Here is a 17,679-nt window from a genome sequence, read left to right on the forward strand (position 1 = left end):
ACAGATTTCCAGCCACTCTGCCCCAAGCCTGTAGCGCTGCATGGGGTTGTTGTGGCCAAAGTGCAGGACTCGGCACTTAACCATGCTGAACCTCATCCCACTGGCTCTGCCCATCGATCCAACCTGTCCAGGTCCCTCTGTAGGGCCTTCCTACCCTCCGGCAGATCGACACTTCCCCCCAACTTGATGTTATCCGCAGACTTACCGAGGGTGCACTCAATTCCCTCATCCAAGCCATCAATAAAGATATTAAAGAGGATGGGCCCCAACATCGGCCCCTGGGGAACACCACTGGTGACCAGCCGCCAGCTGGATTTCACTCCGTTCACCACCACTCTCTGGGCCCAGCCACCCAGCCAGTTTTTAACCCAGCCAAGAGTGTACCTGTCCAAAACAGCGGCTGACAGTTTCTCCAGGAAAATACATGGGGGAGACCATGTCAAAGACCTTGCTGAAGTCTAGGTAGACTACATCAATGGCCTTTCCCTCATCCACCAGGTAGGTAACCCGGTCATAGAAGGAGATGAGGTTGGTTAGGCAGGACTTGCCTTTCATGAACCCATGCTGACTGGGCCTGATCTCCTGGTTGTCCCACATACGCTGTGTGATTGCATTCAAGATGATTTGTTCCATCACCTTTCCTGGCACCAAGGTCAGGCTGACAGGCCTGTAGTTTCCTGGGTCCTCCTTCTTATACATGGGTGTCACATTGACAAATCTCCAGTCATCCGGGACCTCTCCGGATGACCATGACCGCTGATAGATGATAATAGAACCTCAGCCTTTTCCTTATCCTCAGTAGTCATGTTCCCCCCTGCATCCTTACCATTAGTATATTTGTGAAAGCTTTTTTTGTTTTTCTTAACCATAGTGGCCAGGTTGAGATTATGTTGGGCTTTGGCCTTCCTGATTTTTTCTCTGCATATGCTGGCAACTTTTTGTACTCTCCCCGAGTTGACTGTCCCTTCTTCCACATTTCTCACATGGAAAGTGAGTCATCAAATTCTAACAAGAATTCAGGAGCATTTCTTATGAAGAATGGTCCCTCTGAAGACTTCTGTCTCAATCTCCTGCCCTGGCTTAGAGAAAAAATAAGGAGACTCCCAAATACATTTCTCTTATCTCATGATTTATGCAGCTCTGATGCAGAGGCAAAAGTAATTTCTGTGGGATAGGTGCCGAAACCTGTTGTCAGATGTGGGCATTATATTATACCCCTGCATATACCATGGATCAATCACCTTTGCTGAGAAAGACACTTCTGCACAGCTCTATATCCTGCTATCCATCTAGAGCCAATTTCTCAGAAATCACTGCAGAGACACTATTCAGTGATCTTTCCTCCTACAGCACAGGGCTTCTCTACTGCAGAAGGATCAAAAGATGTGCTGTATCTGATTTACTGTGTCCTAAATAGGATAGACATATATTCTTTTCATGTCAGAACACTTCCTGTAATGCATTTTTGGGGCAACAGCTCTAACTGAACAGGTCTTTGCAAGCTGAGTTTAGCTGTTTCAAGATTTGTGCTCCATAACTAAGAAATAAGGTTTGTTCTCAGTCTGACTTTCCATGCCCCACTCCCCTTTCCGCTGTCTCCTATAGTTGGTAAAATGCATAGTGTTGTTCTGTTAAACAGCTCCTGCACACAGTCTGACTTTGTGTTCTGTACATCCATAGGCATCGCACGATGAGAGGGGGCATTGTGCTGCCAAGAGCTGCTGGCTGGAAAAATACTTCTGATCATGTGTAGTGCTATTGTTGTTCAATATCACTGCTTGATCAGCAAAGCTGTATCCTAAATTCTGCTATAATATTCAAGGGAAATACATATTTCAGCTAAATCCCTGATGACTTAAGAGCTGGTGAGTGACAGAGTCCCGTACAAGAAGCAAAGTTAACCTCCTTCTAAGGAAATAATGCACAGGAAGGTCTAGAAGAATTCAGAGCTTTAATTTCCTTTTCTGTGAACATCATGTCAGTGCTGAGAAGGCATGTACCTAGGGCAGTCTAAGACTGACTAAGCCTGGAGAAATGTCTTCTGTGAGAGATGGGGAAAAGACAGCAGCTGACCATAGCAATGGGCTCAGGAAGCCAGTGGGGGTTCAGAAGGGCAGTGGAGCACAAAGACAAAGAAGCTGTGAGGCAAGATCTAAGCTTTGAATTCATTTCAAACTGGGGGTGAGACATCTATACTAACTATGGTTAAAAAGAAGGAACCTTTGGAAGAATGGTTAAGCTTAGCAAGGAATGAACATAGGTGAAGGAATCATATTAGTAAAAACTTAAGTCAGTGAAATTTCTTGCTCCAAAATGTAATAACAATTCATCTGATCTTCATTTGTCCTGCAAGAGTATTTGCTTCAACCCATTATTAGAAACATTACCATCCCACACTGAGAGCCACATGTGCTGGAATCATGAGATTAACCCAACAGTGCAGCTTACACTGAAGAGTACTCAGTTCTTACCCTATGCCATTGGAAGTAAAGCTCAGAAACATGACTGAAGGTAACTGATACAAATAGCCAGAAACAGTACTAATGAAGAGTATGAGCAACCTTATACTTCAGTGGAAGCCCTTACATGGCTGGAAAAAGCATCACAGGGTGTTATAGGACAAAAAGAGCTCATGAGTGATATTGGGTGATATTGGTGGTGATCTTTTGGACTAGATGATCTTGGAGTTTTTTTCCAACCTTCATTATTCTATGATACTATGATCCACTTACAATTTTTCCATATGCAAGTACTGGGCAACAAAGAAAGCTCTGATTCCCACAGTACTGGTAACACATTTGGAAAATGCTCTCAGTCTGATTTTTGGGGTGTTCCTTTGGGGACCCAAGATTTGGACTCAATGATCCTTGTGGGTCCCTTCTAGTTCAGGATATTCTATGACTCTGTGATTCTATGACGATACGGTACTGGCTGCGCCTAGCTCTTAGATCACTGTCAGTGGGGCTGATAGTGTTTTACAAGGATGGCCATGACTGTTACACCAGCATAGCTGTTGAAAAAACTGAGCTCTAGAGATGTGAGCTTCCAAATGAAAAGCAACTGTGCAGGGTCAGAACTACTCAGTAGAGACCAGGTCTTTGGGGCCTGCTTGGTACGGATAGTCCATCTGCCCCATCTGTGCTACAGGAGTGGTTCTGGGCATCAAAAAGGGCACCTCAGAACCTGTTCTTTGTTGCATTGGGTTCTCCATCTTTAGCACAGCTAGACTCAAAGCAGAACACGCATTGGAAAGTGTAAATACGAGTATTTGGGTTCTTCATTGTCTGTAGCTTACTGCGAGGTCTCTACTGACTGAAAAGTCACAAAAACAGTATTTTAATCCATTATCTTGATCCTACCTGTGTCCCTTTTTCTGACTTTTTACTTTTTTTTTTTTTAACTGACTATGCTCTGTGTTCTCCTATTTTGATAGTAGAACAAAAAAATCTCTTTTCAGCAAAGGCAATGAAGGGTAGATAAGACCATATTTGTTTAAAAACATGCACATACACACCGAAACAGCTCAGATTACCACTGGATCCTTTTGCTAGTAAGAATGGAAGAAATGAGCTATGGAAAATAATGTTGAATTGGAAAGGGAGTATTTTGTTAACTCAATTGCACCACCATCCAGATAACTATGAGAATGCTGATAATAGTCAAACAGAATTCTTAAGGCTTGTTTGGTACATGCTGCAATGACTGTGATAGCAGTAAGGAAGAGATTGTTCTAGCACATGTACTTCACCTGCAAAGATGTCACATAACTCTCATTTTCAAAGCTAGTTAAGTCAGATGCCTAAATTAATGGTCTGACTATCCAAAGTCATTTCCTTAATACAATTTAACTCCTTCCACCTCCATTTGAACCAACAGCTCATCACACCTGGCCATAGTGCAATCTCTAGATAAAAACTGAACTCAAAAACAAAAAGAAGGGCCTTATTCAATGGGAGCACAGTTCCTCACTTTTTCTTTTTCTTTCTTTTTTTTCTTTTTTTTTTTTTTTTTTAATGCAGCAATACAACTATCTTATTTACTTTGTGGTAGATTATGGATGTGTGACTGCTAGGTACACAGTGCAATGAAAATTAAATCTTCACCCGATGGGCTTATATGGAACTTGCAGGAAGCAACATAAATAAAATGTATTATTCATTTCTTCATTGCTTATTTGCTGTTAAGGATATGAGAATTTGCTGTTGAAGTGGCTTATGATTTTTGAGCGCAATAAAAATGAAATCAATAGCCAATATGTCCAACATTTAAAAACAATTCCTTATGCTATAAAACTTTATTTCCTACGGTGCCTTTCATACAAACTATATCCCAATAGATTATGCATACCGAAAGAATACAATTACAGAGATAAATAATAAATAGGAAAAGGAAAGTGCAATTAAAGAGATACCAGCAAAAGGAAAAACATAACTAATACACTATAGAGCAAATGTTTCTCTTGCTTAGCTTTGTAAAAGGATATCGGTGCATAATGATTAACTTGGTGGAATCCTGTTGGAAGTTATAAAAACCCTGACATACACCATTTTCAAAGGCTGCAATCAGCAGCAGTTTATCAACTGCTGCACTAGAGGATATGCTAATGTTTAAAGGGCATCAAATCAGGCCCATAAAAGCTAATGGAATTCTTTCCACTGCTTTCACAGTGTATTGGATCAGGCTTGAGTGTACTTATTAAACCAACAATATTCATCTTTTTTTTTTTTTTTTTCATCTAGATCTCTACATCAAAAGAACAAAACCCCAACAGGCCATTTTCAACAATGGCAACAAATCACCAAAGGAACAGAAAAACTCTTTTAACTCTGGAAACTTGATGCTTTCCTAGCACTTTTTACTCAGGTGTCATTTTGCAAGATATTTGGAAGAAAATACATTTATACATTTTCAATCTGCAAAACAAACTCTGGAGAAAAAAAAAAAAGGAACTATTAGGTTCTTCTGAAATGCAAAATGCAGTAATTGAGTAGTAGTAATTGACACAGTACTTCTATTAAGCATTTTTTTTTCTGTTACAGAAGTTCAAGACCTCCACATAAGATGGGAAAAGAACAGTCTGTAATGGTAGAAAATAACAAAAAAAAATACCTGCATAGAGAGCAGAATGCAGAATAAGAACCAATGGTAAAATCACTGTCCTTAAGCTAACCTACTCCTGCTTTAAAATCTGCTTTACAAAGGCATGGGGTAGATTTGGTTGTCTATCTGACAGAATAGATATGTTTACAGGTACTTAAAATTACAACTGTAGAGCCACAATTCTTCTTAAATGTGTTATGCTGGTTTCACGGATAATCAACAATGGTTTTCAAACATCTATGAATGTACTAATTTAAATGGAAAATATTTAAGAAAGATGCAAAAACATAAATCCAAAAATTGAAAATAAGGACACAAAACTATAAAACAATTGACAGCAATATGGATGACCAAGAGAACAGAGAGTGCAAAGTAAACACTTCAAGAAAATGGATGAGAGAATGATTTCTGTGTATGATTATATTGCCGTGGTAAAAACGAGGGAGAGAAAAAGGCTATTTTAAATAAAGGACAGGGCTAACATAAGAAAAAAAAAATAGTTGCAAACAGGGTCAGAGCAAACTGAATGTGAAACTCAAGAGAACATTAGTAACCAGCAAAGGAGTAAAATGTCTGAGCAAGTCCTCCAACAGGACATGAGGGAAGAATAAAGTAGTTTCAAGATACAGCTGGACTGAGATTAACTGAGATGGTGTCCCACAGGAGGCCAGACCTACTGACTGGGGAAGCCCCTTCCTGACATCGTCCCACCTTCCCAAAGTGCTGCTGAACTCATCAGCTCATTCAGGTATCTTCAAAACTTAAAGACAGTATTCTTTCCACTCCTGTCTAAAATATCTCTCCCAAGCTCTTTTCTTCCCACACTTTTCTACATTTCCTTCTGCCTTCCCAGATTTTGCTCCTTTCTAACTTGAAGATCAGTATCTAAACCACTTTCTCAACTGTTTTCTTACCACTACATGGTAAATCTCCCCTCAGTACACATTGTACTGTCAAAGTCCCTGATGCTTCTTTCACCCCAGGCCTGCTAGAAAGCCTCCCCTGAGATATGGCATAAGCAGAAATATGAAGTCAAAGAACTCCAGATTTTTGGCAGCAGCTGCTGAGAACAAGTTGAAAGTATGCATGGATTTTCATTCTCCAGAGGAAAGACAACTTTGTGATAGCCCTGGAAAAAGCAGGGAGCACTAAAAATCTTGTAACCAACAGCAAGGATGGAAAGCTGTTAGTCTATTTTATTTTGAAGCTCTGAAACACATACAAGTTATTGGGCAGATATTTTGGATTATCTGGATTTACCTGGTTATCTGGGCTCACACAGACACCATCACCCTTGGGAAAAAATAAAAAAAAAATAAAAATTATGATTTCAGATAAAGATAACTAGAGCAGACAACTCTCTTCACCTGAACTTTACCAAAAGCTCTACCAGGCAGAGCTGTGAAAATACAGAGATTTCCTCTTCCAACGAAGGAATATACAGGAATAAATACTCCTTTAAATATTTTTTATATTATTTTCTCTAGCTCAAATTGAACAGACACTTGGAGAGAAAACCATCAAAAGTTTTGAACATAAGCTTTCTTCCTAGTAATCTAAATTTGGTTTCCAGGCTGTTTGTTCTGCATTGTTCTATAAACTTGTACCATGTAGATAACCCTGATAGTTCTTAAAGTTTGTGACCCTATAGACCACAAACAATAACCTTATTCCTAGGCCTTAATATTGGTTCTGGTCATCTTTAGCCTAACATGGAAAGGCATAATGAGGTCTAGTGTCTACATAAAGCTGGATAAATTCAATGTGGAGAGGAACATACATTTTAACAATGAAAGTAATCAGTTACCAGAACATCACATACATGGCCACAGTGGATTTTCAGTTATCACTGAAGATTGGGTATCTTTCTAGAAACTATGACACAACTCAAGCAGAAGAAAGGTTTTATGTAGGGAAGTGAGTGAATTGTTTATGCCATCCCATCTGGCGTTAATCCTTTTGAATCCACTTCAGTATGTTTTGTTATTACTCTGGCAGCAGCACCCTCAGCTTAGCCAGCACTAAAAAGGCACTGCTGCACAAGCATCCCATATTCTTTGTTCCTCCAGGTTCAAAATTGACCAGAATGGTCCCCAACATGCTGCACCCAGACTTGGCTCTCATCCTGTGCTCGCACTCCATGGACATAACCCAAGTGGTCCTACTTTCTGCACCAAACTGCCATCTCCTACCTTTAAATGCTCCCAAATTTGTTGTGTGAGAAAAGGCTTTACCCTGTGACAGGTTTCTATGGTGAGCAATCTTTTATCTTTAAAATTAGAAACTAAGGCATGAATTCCTTGGTCTATATAGTTAGCTGACTTTATTTTATTGGGACCAAGTCAAAGACCCACACATCTCATGCTTGGCTGTGTGCTATTCTGCACAAGCAAGGGTCACAGAGCCCCAAACAAGCAGCAGAACACCCCAACTCAATCTCCCAGGCTCTCCAGACAGCAGGACATTGCTTCACCATCCAGTCTAGCCATACTGAGGCAAAATCTGCACATGTGAGATGCACAAGTTTGATGTTTATATATGTTTCATGCAAAATCAATCAATCAATCAACCAATCAAGTAAGAAATTCAACTTTTCTTTTGAGATGATTAATCATTAGAACAAAACACTTCTGGCAAAACAAGCACTCCGCTCAACAGATCTAGAGGCCTTCCTGAATAGGTTCATTACCACTTGGACGGCTGCATCTCTGATCTGTATTGCAGAGGAGAACAAATGAAAAGTTTTTATGGCCATTTGCCATATTATTGGAAAAAACAAAAACAAAAACAAACTTTTAAAGCAATTTCTAGAGAAGCATTGCTACTGCAAAGCTAAACTAACCAAAAAAAAAAAAAAAAAACAGAACCAAAAACCCTTTAACTGCAAATATAACATCAACTTTCAGAGCAGGGGCTCCCAAAATTTTCTGCCTGGGTACCATAGAAAGAGAATTCCAGGGCACTGTGGCAATTTTAGACTCAGTAACTGCGATGGCTTTTATCTTGTGCATCCAGCACTGACATCTCTCTTGAAGCAGAATCAGCAGTTCTCGGCTATCAGTGAAAAAGATAAGGAGCAGATCACTCCACTTCAAGCAGGGTAACTTGCAAGCAAGTGAGGACATTTATATTAGATCTTATATACGTTTAGAGAGAAGAATTGAAAGTTTGAAAGCAAAAGGCTTCCATACAAAGACAGCTCTCCAAAAACAAACAAACAAACAAAAAACCACACCATTAAAAACAACGTGTTGTGACTGACTGTGAGAAGAATCCCAGCACTGAATTGCATTACAGCCTGAGAAGCACCAGCTCCTAAGTTGATTTGTTCACTCAGGTCCACTGTGGCCCAGTGAGACATTGATAATGTGAGACATTGATAATCTCCTTGAATTGGATCCTTGAAGAAATTCCAGCTTCTAACACTAAATTCTAATGAAATCTGGACTGATAAATAAATGTTAAGCATACTATGTGGTACTATCCCAAATATCGGCATACACATAAAAAAAAAATACTATTTAATAAAATCCTTCATTTTAGAGACAATTAATAAAGCTTTGTATCTGAAAGAAGTGCAAGCTGAGCAGAATGACTGCAGTTCCGGGCTTTGTGTGACATCTAGTGGAAAAAAAAGGCTATTGTCACGGATATTCGGTCACTGATATACACTAATACAAGGAAAAAATAACCAGGAGATAATACCAAGGATGCACTCCTTCTGCAAGCTATAATCTTGCCTGTTGTTACACGGTAAGAACAGTGGTGAAGGTACAGCAGCCCAGATGTCTGCATGGGCTGACAATTTCAGCATGTTACTGGGATCTTTCATAGCCCATGCTCTGAGCTCACTTTTTCCTCATTGTTCCCATTGCTACCTCTTTTTGCCACAAGGTTGTCAGTATGCTATGGTAGGTCACACTGTGGACCTGCCCGTCTCAGCATCCCTCTCCAAGAACAGCCCCTGAAGAGTTACAGGCCTTCCCAGAGTGCTTTCCCTGCCTTTAGCAGATTCTGGCTCAGAAACACCCATAGCAAAGATGTTACTTTGTGTCAAACAGCTCTTGAAAATTTTCTAAATTATTTAGTAAAAATATTATTATGATGAGAATTTTTCATTTTCTTCAAGTATTTTGTCATATGCTTGAATCCACACTAACTTTCAGCATTCACAGACACGTCAATGTTTTCCACAGTTCAGAGTGTGTGAAGAACTACCTCCTCTCAACTTCAAATCTGACACTACCTTCCTTGATTCATTAATGTCTCCCAGTTCTGGTATTATCATGAAGAAGAGTGGACCATCTCCTTGTGTACCTTCTCTGTATTCTTCTTGGTTTTATAGTCATCTCATTCATCTCCCTCTCTAAATTATCTAGATTTGCAGGCAGCACAATACTTGTCTGTGTACTTCAACCTCGTACAGATGTTGCTGCAAATCCTTGGTCATCTTTGCTGCCCTTTGAAATACTTTATTTTTGTTCTTCTAAGTCTTGTCAGTGACAGGAGTTCTGCGCTGGAAAAAGTGGTTAGGATACAGTTCAGGTTTCTCTAGTAGCATAACAGTATTTCCTTTTTTGCATACTTTTTCTTTCCTTGTAATTCTTAATATTCTATGCATAATTGACTCTACAAAGAGAGTTGACATTTTTACAGAAATATGTGATGAATCTCTTTCCTGAGTTAGTAACTGGTACTAATTCCATCACTGTGCCTGTGTTTTTGCCTTCTTTTTTCCATATATGCATCATTTCATGTTTGGCAGCACTGGATTTCATTAGGTATTTTACCCTCCAGCATGAGATCCTCCTGAGAGGCAAGTAATCCTCCATAGCTGTTTCTAGTTTCAAATGCCCTCTGTAATTTATTATCACAAGCCGACTCTGTCACCCCCTTCTCATTCCCTTCTTCTACATCATTTATGAGTATGTCAAAATATACAGGCCCTAGGACAGATCCTAAGAGGACTCCAGTGGTGACTTCCCTACACTAAAAGCTGACTTTTATTCCTACTCTTTGTTTCTGCCCATAACCAGTTATTAATCCATGAAGAACCTTTAATTTGTTCTGTCACAGATGAGGGTTTTCTGTGAGAAACCTTGTGAAAAGTCTTCTGGAAATCAGCAGGAATTTAACACGATCACATTCACAAGAGCTTCTTCAAAGAGTTCCAACACATTCCTGAAGCATTATTTAGTTTTTGTAAAGTTATACCCATCCTTTTCTGCACACATATCCTTCATACACATCCTTCTCTTCTCTTTAAACACAGCTTCCTTTAAGGTAAGACTTCTTAGTACTTACTTGTCTGTTGTTCCTCAGCTCCTGAGCCAGCAAAGTATGTTCTGCTAATGTATTTCCCAAATACCAGATACACATATCTCATAAAGGGTTAATTACCCACCTCCCAAGGACATGCAAGCATAAACCTCAATCTCATTCCACTGAAAAAGTTAACCAATTAGGGGTTAAAACAAGTTTAAATGAACATGAGAAGCATAATGAAGATGAAAAACTTCTGTCTTTATAGCATCTTTCTTGTGAATCAGAAATAACATAAAGGCCATTTCACAGTGAGCTGCCTGTGCTCTCTGTTCTGTCACAATCTTTTATATTGTCCCCAGTCCATAGCGGTTGCCCCAGGCAAGAGTGAAGCCACTCTTGGGAGACATAACAAGCCAAGAACAGTGACAAAGGGCTTCTACAGCCGGTATCCAGGCTACATTTAAGAAAGATATTCCTAACTGAATATATATTTGATGTACATAATCTCTCATCCCTTTAAGGTTCCCAGTCCTTGTCACTTAGAAATAACTTGTCATCAAATCCATGGTCACCGGGAACAACCCTACCAAGGGACAGGAACTTTTCCCCTGATTTCTGTGAACTCATGAAACATACCTCAGGTTAAACACAGGTAAAAGAGAACAAAGTAAAATGAGAGACACCTGCTTCCATTCTTGACCTCACATAATTCTTCTTTCCCTCTTGTAAATCCCAATTCTCCTGCCCCTAAATCTGTCTTCAAACACAATTCATAGAATCATAGAATCATAAAGAACCATTTGTCCTCTTCAGTCATCCTCAAGCAAATATCTCCGTAGACACCTGTACTGTGGTCTAGCATAGCCTACTAGAATATTTCATAGAATCATAGAATCATTAAAGTTGGAAAAGACCATCAAGATCATCTGGTCCAACCATCACCCTACTACCAATGTCAACCATGTCCCTAAGCACCACATCCAACCTTTCCTTAAACATCCCCAGGGACGGTCACTCCACCACCTCCCTGCGCAACCCGTTCCAATGCCTGACTGCTCTTTCTGAGAAGAAAAGTCTCCTGATTTCCAACCTAAACCTCCCCTGGTGCAACTTGAGGCCATTTTATCTAGTCCTATTGCTAGCTATCTGTGAGAAGAGGCTGACCCACAATTCCCCACAACTTTCTTTCAGGGAGTTGTAGAGAGCAATAAGGTCTCCCCCTGAGCCTCCCCTTCTCCAGGCTAAACAACCCCAGTTCCCTCAGCCGCTCCTCATAGGACTTGTGTTCCAGGCCCTTCACCAACTTCTCTGGATACACTCCAGGGCCTCAGTGTCTTTCTGGTAGTGAGTGGCCCAAAACTGAACACAGTACTAGAGGTGCGGCCTCACCAGAGCAGAGTACAGGGGGATGATCACCTCCCTGGTCCTGCTGGCTGCACTATTCCTGATACAAGCCAGGATGCCACTGGACTTCTTGGCCACCTGGACACACTGCTGGCTCATGTTCAGGTAAGCATTGACCAATATTCCCAGATCCCTTTCCTCTGCACAGATTTCCAGCCACTCTGCCCCAAGCCTGTAGCGCTGCATGGGGTTGTTGTGGCCAAAGTGCAGGACTCGGCACTTAGCCATGTTGAACCTCATCCCACTGGCTCTGCCCATCGACCCAACCTGTCCAGGTCCCTCTGTAGGGCCTTCCTACCCTCCGGCAGATCGACACTTCCCCCCAACTTGATGTTATCCGCAGACTTACTGAGGGTGCACTCAATTCCCACATCCAAGCCATCAATAAAGATATTAAAGAGGATGGGCCCCAACATCGGCCCCTGGGGAACACCACTGGTGACCAGCCGCCAGCTGGATTTCACTCCGTTCACCACCACTCTCTGGGCCCAGCCACCCAGCCAGTTTTTAACCCAGCCAAGAGTGTACCTGTCCAAAACAGCGGCTGACAGCTTCTCCAGGAAAATACATGGGGGAGACCATGTCAAAGACCTTGCTGAAGTCTAGGTAGACTACATCAATGGCCTTTCCCTCATCCACCAGGTAGGTAACCCGGTCATAGTAGGAGATGAGGTTGGTTAGGCAGGACTTGCCTTTCATGAACCCATGCTGACTGGGCCTGATCTCCTGGTTGTCCCACATACGCTGTGTGATTGCATTCAAGATGATTTGTTCCATCACCTTTCCTGGCACCAAGGTCAGGCTGACAGGCCTGTAGTTTCCTGGGTCCTCCTTCTTATACATGGGTGTCACATTGGCAAGTCTCCAGTCATCCGGGACCTCTCCAGATGATCATGACCATTGACAGATGATGGAAAGTGGCCAAGCAACTCCTTTTAAAACCAGCTCAAACTTCACTTCTGCAAATTCTTGAGTTCCCCAGGGTAACACATCATAACATCATAGAATATCCTGAGCTGGAAGGGACTCCTGAGGATCATTGAGTCCAAATCCTGGATCCACACAGAGTAACTAAGAGTTAAACCGCATATCAAGGAGCATTGTCTGAATGCTTGTTCAGTATTGACAGGCTGGGGACCATGTTTGTTTGCCCTCATGAAACAGCTAGTAACTGAGGATAGAGCCCTTAATTTTGTGTAATTCAAGTAAATGCAAACAAACAATTTATTCCCTCATTACTTGAACATGTTCTACAAAGTTCTTCCACCCAACCCAACTTAAAAGTGAAACACACATGCAAATGAAACAGTAGTTTACCTGATATTTTAAATTATCACTGCACTACTGATGTTCTTTAAGAAATACTGATACTTTAAAATTAATCAAGAGCACAGCCTGAAGGATCGCTTTTGTACCATGCTTTGAAGTTTAACAACATCTGGCTTTGATGGACTCATCCCAGAGAAATTCTGGGATGGTTAACAGAGGCTGTCTTGCCTCCAGTTGTGACAAATATTCGTTTGTAGACAGCTAGCAGCCGCAGAAGAGAATAAAATGTTACATCTGCCTTCTTGCCACTAGTCACAAAAATAAAAAATAATAATAATCAAAAAAAAATTGGCCATGAGATGTATTCAAGTAGTTAATGGAGCACTGCTTGTAACAAGAAGAGACATAAGAGGTTTTTTAATGCTAGAAGCTAGCCATGCTACTGCTAGGGAAGGGGAATTCAGAACATGCCCTCATACATCAAATCCCTGCTATGTTGTTTATGAGCAGCAATTTGAGATCAGGACTGGATTTGTAGAGGTATGTGAATTGTAAACAGTTTGCAGAAATGGCAACCAAGATTCCAGCATGCTTACTGTAGGCCTGGAGAGGTTTGCAAGGCATTATTGTTCTTTAAACTTAATTACCAGGTACAGTTAAATCCTAGCCCAGATTTTTATCTTATACCATGCAAGGAAGGCTGAATTTGATCTTTTGGAGGCATGTCAGTCAGTTGCTGGGAATATCACATGCATGGTCAGCATAGGATATGCCCACTTATGCTATTTCAACACTGCTAAAGGAATCCTTCTAATATTTTATGTTCAACTCTGAGATGAATTCAAATAACTACAGCAAGGTCCTTTCTTATAGGACTGTGCAGAGGGCATTTCAAGCTAACAAAGCTTCAGCAAGAATGGAAAAGAACAGCTCTCTTACAGTGGCTTGGAAGAAACAAAAATAGAATCATAGAATCACAGAATCACAGAACTGGTTCTGCACATTACTAAGATATCAAAACATGTAACCTCCAGAGGTTTATGATTTGGACAAGCAACGAAGCCTAGCTGTACAATAAGATCACTTCAATCACAGCAAGTGCAGCAGTTCAGGCTCGCGGTTCATTGAAAGAGCTCTAAGGAAAACAGGACTGTTGCCAATGGTTTTAAGTCACAAGTGAAAGGACCCATATATCAGAAAAGGCTGAAAACTCCCATGTTGACTTATTGCCAGACAAAGAAGCCCAAGAGCAAATATCCCAGTTGAGGTCAACATTTCCAGTGTTCAATGTCCGAAATTTTGGCTCAACGCAAACCTGCAGCAATTTCTAAAGATATGAGCCGCCTAAGAAATTCAAACCAGCATTCAGAATTCGGGTTGCACTGAGTACAGCTTTGATCAGAGGCTCTTAGCACTTCCCGCCTTTGTAAAAATCTACACAAGTGTATGTGGCAAGAATATTCAGTCAATAAATAGGGATTTGTAGGTTTAAAATAGCATCAGCTGAAATAGTAGGCTCACATCATGTAAACGTTTTTGCACTTTAAATTCTGATGTCAGGCATTTGGCCCCTAACACGGCCAACATTTTTTCAAGCCGCTTATATAACGCAGGGTAAGTACTGGACTTAACGAAAAAGCCTAAAATGAATTTGACAACCAAAAACCATTACACTGCAGCAGATGAAAGAGACCTGCAAGCAACTCTGCGCCCACCCATGGTTATGATGGGGGTGGCCAAAACCTCCCTAAGGCTCTGAGCCGTCGAGCCAGCCGACAGCAGAGCTTCGAGGCTGTGTTTGCCGGTCGCACGCCGCGTCTGGAGGCAGCCCGGGGCCGAGATCGGGGCCGTGCCCCGCCGGCCGCCAGAGGGTGCCGCTGGCCCGCGGTCCCCGCCGGGGCTGTACGGGTCCCCGTCCGGCCGGGCTCGATCGTCCTGGAGGGGCGAATTGACCCTAAATCCCGCTTCCTGAGCACGTTTTCCTCCTGTTTGTGCCGTTTTCAAAAGCTGGAGGGGGTCACTCTGAAAGACAGAAGGTTACATGAGGTGGGAGACATAGAAAAGAGTATATATAGAGAGAGAGAAAATATGAGAAGGGTGGGAAGGTAGACCCTGCACAATGCAGGTAAAGGAGCAAAAAGTCAGAGCAGTGACGGATGGGTGCCGATCATGACAACAGCTCCGAATTTAGCCCAAACTGCTGTTTTCTCATCTCTCATTCTAAGTAGAGACAAACACTAGTAGAAAACCAGAGCAGTGTTATTATGGAATGTTTTAGGATGTCTGCTTTCAGCTATTTCTATCTTACAAAAATATTACCCTTTGTTCTCATTTTTCTTACATTCATTAGAGGGGATTTTTTCCTAGGAATCTGATGAATTGCTGCTGACTGTTTGGTGAGAGCACTTCAGATATTTTACATAGGACTGAATAATTTCAAGATGGTTTGGGGTTTGATTTCCCGTTGGTTGAAATTCTCATGTTACCGACACGGACTGTATTTTCATTATAACTTGTTCAGAATGAATGGAATTGTTCCAAATTAAAATGAGTTTATTCAGAAAAAAAAAATAATCAGGTCTTTAAGCTAGAAAAATAGAATTATGAGCAGGATTTTGTGTGTTCTGTTCTGTTTTTCTGCTTACAGAAGGATCTTACGGGTCACAGAATTACGCCCTCCATGATCCAACTTTTTTTATATGTAACCCTTGCTGTTCTCAGGAAATGATACTGGAGTTCACAGCTGAGTAGTGCAAAGATATCTTCTGAAGTTCTTAAGGGCTTTTACCCACAAATGAACTTAGAAGGTAGTTCTCAAAGGTGATAATTGCCCTATTTACTTCAAGAGGCTGAGTCTAAAATCGGCTGTCAATACCTAACTTCATGAACTAATTTCAGTGCTGGTTGTTTTAGAAGAAATAGTCAGCAATTCTGCTTACCTGACAGTACTTGAAGTGCCAGCAGCACTACCTGCCAAAAAGCATCCAACTCTACCTCTCTGGCTTTAATGCTTAGTTATTTGTTTCTAACACAAAGATACCTGGGTTTACTATACAATCAGATCAGTCTGGCAAAACATTGTGGAGAAACTAACTTAGAGGTAGTATTACCACTGAGGATACAGTTCAGTAAAGTATTTTGCTTAGGTTATGCTTGATTTGAAAGCCTGCAAGTAATCTTAAAATCTCACGGTAGTTTATCATATAGTTAGCTGCTTCCTAAACCTGTTTTTAATTTAAAAGCTCTGAAAACATTTTTATTTTTTTTTAAATAGATTGAGACTGTAATAAAGACTGAAAGGACTGTAGAAGCACAGTCCTAAATATATCAGGAATGTCAATAATGCATTATGTTAATACTGGCTTTCACAAATATTTGTGGTACCCATGCAGCTGAAGTCCCTTTGAAAAGAGCACAGAAGAAACACCGGATACAGCCTCTGCATGCATTGTCTTTCTCAGCCATGCTGCCCACTTCAGTCAGTCTCAATTTTTTCAAATGCCAATTAACAGGTGTGAGAAATGCTACTTCTTACCCAGAGACTGATGTCTGCAAAACAGCAATACTATCTTGGCAATCCAGTTCGTAGCATAAATATCATGGTGTTTGAGCCCTTGGGGCCTGTGGAGTTTACAACTATGCTGTCAAGATCGCTTCGTTGGGATAGTCCTTGAAGTCCTGCCAAGACGTAGGGGACTCCGGTGCTTTTATGTGCTCCCAAACACAGCTCTGGCTCCAGGAGTCAACACTCTCGTCAGGCTGAATGATGGTGTGAATCTCAACCCGCGAGCTGAGATTCCAGCAGGGAGTGTGACAGTGCATGCTTGCATGATGATGCCAAAGAAGCAGGTGACACTGGCTGATAGCTGCAAGGAATAGTAACTGGATGGCTTCTTGTTACATATCCTCAGAACTTCACAGGATGGAATTAGAGAGAGAGGAACAGTTATAAAATGAGGTTACAAAATCCGGATGTCCTGATCAATTCGAGACAGTTGTAAGGTACCTAACACTGCATGCACAGGCAAGAACAACATTCAGCACTGGGTCAGGATCTGTTTGCATCATATTTTAACTAATCCAAGGATTAATCACATTGCAAGTCAATGAGCTGTTACGCTCTTCCAGGCACTCTAGAGACTGCCTGGAGAGAGAAAAGAAGGGTTTGGCACATCAAAATGGTGATACGAAGAAGTGCAAAGCAAGTATGTTTTCCTTGTAACAAAAAACTACACAGAAATAAAGCATTTCAACACAGCTTGGAAAGAAAAACAAGAGTTAAAAGGGCAAAGTTTATCTCGGCCCCATCACAAAAAAGTCAAGAGAGTTGCATCAGTTACAAATTTGGCCCTTCACATCTATAATAAATGGAGAGCAAAGGCAGCAGTTTGGAGTCTGAAGTGCTTCATTTCTGGAAGTTCTCAGGAATCACAAAAGACTTCAAAATTAACACCACTCTTGCAAAACATGGCATCATTGACAGGTTTCTGTGCATTATGTGTATTTCTGCTGCTGTTAAGCCTTAAATACTGAGATAGCAGCAGATCTGCTCCTCACCTGGGCCAGAATTTAAAGAGAGATCTAAACAGAGCATTTAAATGCCAGAGTATGTTCTGCATTTTGTAATTATCCTCAGATGTA

The 17,679-nt window shown here is 41.1% G+C and overlaps 1 protein-coding gene across 3 annotated transcripts in view; it reads right to left on the minus strand.

Annotated features, from left to right (window-relative positions):
* LOC310890054 (uncharacterized protein) overlaps nucleotides 1-17,679 on the minus strand; it is a 163,667-nt gene that overhangs the window by 22,658 nt on the left and 123,330 nt on the right. The window contains exon 3 of one of the 3 annotated variants that reach the window (XM_083818491.1): nucleotides 6,361-6,393. The exons of the other annotated variants lie outside the window; for them this stretch is intronic. Coding sequence (XP_083674617.1) covers nucleotides 6,361-6,393 — 33 coding nt within the window. The remainder of the gene's footprint in view (nucleotides 1-6,360; nucleotides 6,394-17,679) is intronic. 3 annotated transcript variants of the gene reach the window in all.

Source organism: Anser anser, assembly GCF_964211835.1.
Source record: "Anser anser genome assembly, chromosome: Z".
NCBI lineage: Eukaryota > Metazoa > Chordata > Aves > Anseriformes > Anatidae > Anser > Anser anser.